General features: G+C 48.7%; 1 protein-coding gene across 2 annotated transcripts; it reads left to right on the forward strand.

Moving 5' to 3' along the window:
* The first annotated feature begins 495 nt into the window (after positions 1–495).
* Cpn (Calphotin) lies at positions 496–4,332 on the forward strand. 2 transcript variants are annotated; one of them, XM_064700435.1, is made up of 3 exons: positions 505–527; positions 1,093–3,982; positions 4,034–4,332. In XM_064700435.1, exons 2-3 carry the CDS (start codon positions 1,267–1,269, stop codon positions 4,261–4,263), a joined length of 2,946 nt encoding a protein of 981 aa, XP_064556505.1. In that variant the 5' UTR covers positions 505–527; positions 1,093–1,266; the 3' UTR covers positions 4,264–4,332. The 2 variants fall into 2 exon arrangements, with proteins under 2 accessions (XP_064556506.1, XP_064556505.1); XM_064700436.1 differs by having other exon boundaries at positions 496–3,982; positions 4,043–4,332.

Raw genomic sequence — 4,332 nt, forward strand, 5'->3', positions numbered from 1 at the left:
ACAAAGTAATCAGCTTTAAATAAATAACTAGTTATGTTCTTAGTTAACTGGAATTGAAAACGATATCTTGATTATTTTTAATAAATAATAAGCTATTAAATCATATATATACTATATACCATAAACTATGTGTCAAGGTCTTGCCTTGTACACATTATCTTACATTTGTTAATATTCTGCACAATTCTTTAAGTAAAAGTTATAAGATAATCAAATTTCAATTATTATCAGTGTCTCCTTCTTCAACAATTTAACCGAGACACCTATAGATCTTGTAAATTCTTAAAGGTCAGGCGCCGGGAAGCCACTTAGCCTATACTCATTCAATATAAACAAACAGTTCATGGCTTTTCCGGTCTTGTGAACACCTTTGTTTAGTTTTCAGTTCTCAATGGGCGTTAGTTGGGCTTCTTGGCGAAGGAAAATTAGCGATAAGAGTTGTTGAAAAATGAAAAAATTCTTTTAAATGGCCAGTTAAACGTGTGTTTTCCAATCGTGCAGCTCGACAGCTCGTGCAGCTCGACGGAGTAAAAATAAAGAATTCCTTAAATAAACATAATCAAATTTAAACAACAATAATTAAAATCAATGAAAATTATATAAAAAGTCATTTGCCATAAATAATTTGAACATATATGAGCTCGATAAAATTAAATAATAAATTAAATTCAATTAAAAATAACATAACTTCAGTTTACGTAACTTGCCAATATTAAATTAAATTCCCTGCTGGCTTTATTTAGCACCAACTCAGTCCGGGATAATATTTCTCAAGAGCTCCATAATCTGTCTGATATATATCCCCGATTTTTCATGTTGTTCTGTGTTCGTTGAAGCATTTTTTCACGACACTCGCCAAGCTGGCGCCTATGCAAAAAATAAGTCCATTTCAATATATCGATTGAAGCACAAAGAAAAAGCGTGAATGACGACAGGTTCGTTAAAAATTGCACGTGTGCTTTGTAATTTTACTCTTTTGATTTGCCTATTGCTTACATTACGTCTAATCAACACTTTCCTTCGGGCCAATGACTTTTTTGAAGGCCACGGCTAAGCGACTTATCATGTCTCGTCTATTCCCTTCGCTTTCAGCTATTTGCTCTTAATGAAAGTGAAAACCGTTTGCTGAAGGTCTCAGTTTGCTAATACCTTGTGCTAAATAAAGCTAAAAGGCAATTACAGATATTTAATTGGCAATTCATTTTTAAGAAATGAAAAATTGCTTAACGCCATAAGCAGCAATCAACGGAATACTAAAACAACGCAATGGCAACCCCACCAACGGCTGTCGGGATTCCACTCGAGAGCTCTCCAGTTACGGTCGCAAAGCCAGAGGAATCTACCGTCCCTGTCATAGGGTCACCAGCGCCAATTGCAAACCCAGTTGTAACTCCAGTTGTCGCCGCGGAGACTCCGGTTCCGGTAGCTAAGGCTGTCGCCCCCCCAGTATCTGCCGATTCGGTAGCTATTGTAGGAGAGCCATTTGCAGCTCCTGATGCTGTCGTGCAAAACCCAGTACCTCAAGCCGAACCTGTGGCAACACCTGTACCTGTCGTGGAGACTCCGCCTCCGGTAGCTAAGCCAGAGGCAGCCCCCGTAGTTGTCGTGCGGGCACCAGCTCCAGTAGTTGTCCAAGTGGGAACCCCAGCAGCTGCTGTGCAAATCCCAGCTCCAGTAGCCGAACCAGTGGCAACACCAGTATCTGTCATGGAGACTCCAGTTCCAGTGCCAGCCCCCGTAGCTGTCGTGCAAGTGCCCATTCCGATGGCCGAACCAGTGGCAGTAGCAGAACCTGTCGTGCAGACTCCAGTTCCTGTAGCTGAACCAGTGGCAACACCCGTAGCTGTCGTGGAAACTCCAATTCCTGTAGCAGAGCCAGAAACAGCGCCCGCAGCTGTCGTGCAGAGTCCTATTCATCTAGCCGAACCAGTGCCAACACCCTTAAATGTAATGGAGACTCCGGTTCCGTTGGTTGAGCCAGTGGCACCACCAATAGCTGGCGTGGAGACTTCAGCTCCTCTATCTGAACCAATGGCAGTATCCGTACCCGTTGTGCAGACTCCGGTTCCTGTAGCTGAACCAGTGGCATCGCCCGTACCTGCCGTGGGAACCCCATTGGCTGTCGTGGAGACTCCAGTTCCGCTAGCCGAGCCAGTGGCAACACCCCTACCTGTCTTGGAGACTTTAGTTCCGGTAGCTGAACCAGTGGCAGCACCAGTAGCTGTCGTGGAGACACCGGTTCCGGTAACTGAGTCAGTGGAAACCCCCTTACCTGTCCTGGAGACTTCAGCACCTCTATCTGAACCAGTGGCAGTGCCCTTACCCGTTGTGTCGACTCCGCTTCCTGTAGCTCAACCAGTGGCAACGTCCGTTGTTGTCGTGGACACTCTGATTTCAGTAGCTCAGTCAATGGCAGCCCCCGTACCTGTTGTGGAGACTTCAGCTCCTCTATCTGAACCAGTGGCAGGAGCCGTAGCCGTCGCGCAGACTCCGGTTCCTGTAGCTGAACACGTGCCAGCACCAGTAGCAGTCGTAAAGACACCGGTTTCGGTAACTGAGTCAGTGGAAACCCCCGCACCTGTCGTGGAGACTTCAGCACCTTTACCTGAACCAGTGGCAGTACCCGTACCCGTTGTACAGACTCCGATTCCCGTCGCTGAAGTAGTCGCAACGCCCGTTGCTGTCGTGGAGACTCTGATTCCAGTAGCTGAGTCAGTAGCAACCCCCGTACCTGTCGTGGAGACTTCAGCTCCTCTATCTGATCCAGTGGCAGGACCTGTTCCCGGCGCGCAGACTCCGGATCCTGTAGCGGAACCAGTCGCAACGCCCGTATCTGTCGTGGAAACTTCGATTTCGGTAGCTCAGTCACTAGCAACCCCTGTAGCCGTCGCGGAGACTTTGGCTCCGGTAGGTGAACCAATGGCATCGCCAATAGCTGGTGTGAAAACTTCGCCTCCAGTTGCTGAGCCAGTGGTCACCCCTGTAGCTGTCGTGGAGACTCCGGCTCCAGTAGCTGTGCCAGTGACAACGCCTTTAGCTGACGTAAAGACCAAGGTAGCTGAGCCTGTGGCAACGTCCGTAGTTGTCGTGGAGACCTCGGATCCGGTAGCTGAACCAGCGGCGGCCCCCGTAGCGCTCGTGGAGACTTTAGTTTCGGTAGCTGAACCACAGGCAATGCCCGTAGCTGTCGTGGAGACTCTGATTCCAGTAGCTGAGTCAGCTCCTCTACCTGAACCAGTGGCAGGACCTGTATCCGGCGTACAGACTCCGGTTCCTGTAGCTGACCCAGTGGCAACGCCCGTAGCTGTCGTGGAGACTTTGGCTCCGGTAGCTGAATCAGTAGCATCGCCAGTAGCTGATTTGGAAACTTCGCCTCCGATAGCTGAGTCAGTGGAAACACCCGTAGCAGTCGTGGAGACCCCTGCTCCGGTAGCTGAGCCAGTGGCAACTCCCAAAGCTGTCGTGGAGGCTGCGATTCCGGTAGCTGAGACAGTTGAGTCTCCAGTAGCCGTCGTGGAGACACTGATTTCGGTAGCTAAGCCTGTGGTAACGCCCGTAGCTGTCGTGGAAACTTTGCCTCCGATAGCTGAGCCAGTGGCAACACCCGTAGCTGCTGTGGAAACTTCGCCTCCGATAGCTGAGCCAGTGGCAACACCCGTAGCTGTCGTGGAGACCCCAGTTCCAGTAGCTGAGCCAGTGGCAACGCCAGTAGCTGTCGTGGAGACTCCTATTCCGGTAGCTGAGACAGTGGTAACTCCTGTAGCTGTCGCGGAGACTTTGGGTCCGGTAGCTGAATTACTGGCATCGCCCTTAGCTTTCGCGGTAACTCCGGTTCTAGTAACAGAGTCAGTGGCAACGCCAGAAGCTGTCGTGGAGAGTCCGGCTCAGGTAGCTGAGCCAGTGGCAACCCCAGTAGCCAGCTCCGTACCAATGGATATACCTACTAATCAAACGGAGTCACCAGCAGCTGTTACGGATTTAGGTTCGGGCGAATCTGCTGGCAGTTCTATTTAATTATACGATTCACTTTTAGGTGCAACAGTTGGTTCTTCGAATGCAGATGGGGATCAGTCTGGAGTTGTGCCCGTGGCAAAGATATATCCGACTCGCAGGGATCTCAATACGACAGATGTGTCGCTGTTGGCCATCGCAGCTACCTTGGATGCTATAGCGGACAAGCTCAAGGATCAAAGAGCTCGAAACCAAGAAGTCTTGGATCGCATCTGCGAAATAGAGAAAATTTTGGGTGTGTTCAAGCAATAATGATATTGTCAATATCTAACTAATGTTGAATATCTGAAATATGATTAATAAATGCTGTTCAAGAAAGTT

Source organism: Drosophila montana, unplaced genomic scaffold, assembly GCF_035044405.1.
Source record: "Drosophila montana isolate Dmon_TW-CO22-7 unplaced genomic scaffold, ASM3504440v1 contig_1761_1, whole genome shotgun sequence".
Classification (NCBI taxonomy): Eukaryota; Metazoa; Arthropoda; class Insecta; order Diptera; family Drosophilidae; genus Drosophila; species Drosophila montana.

Bases quoted from the DNA above. Each gene is read 5' to 3' on its own strand.
- Cpn (XM_064700435.1), top strand. From the start codon at position 1,267: ATGGCAACCCCACCAACGGCTGTCGGGATTCCACTCGAGAGCTCTCCA. The intron at 3,983-4,033 runs GTTCGGGCGAAT...ATTCACTTTTAG, and splicing joins AGCAGCTGTTACGGATTTAG to GTGCAACAGTTGGTTCTTCG.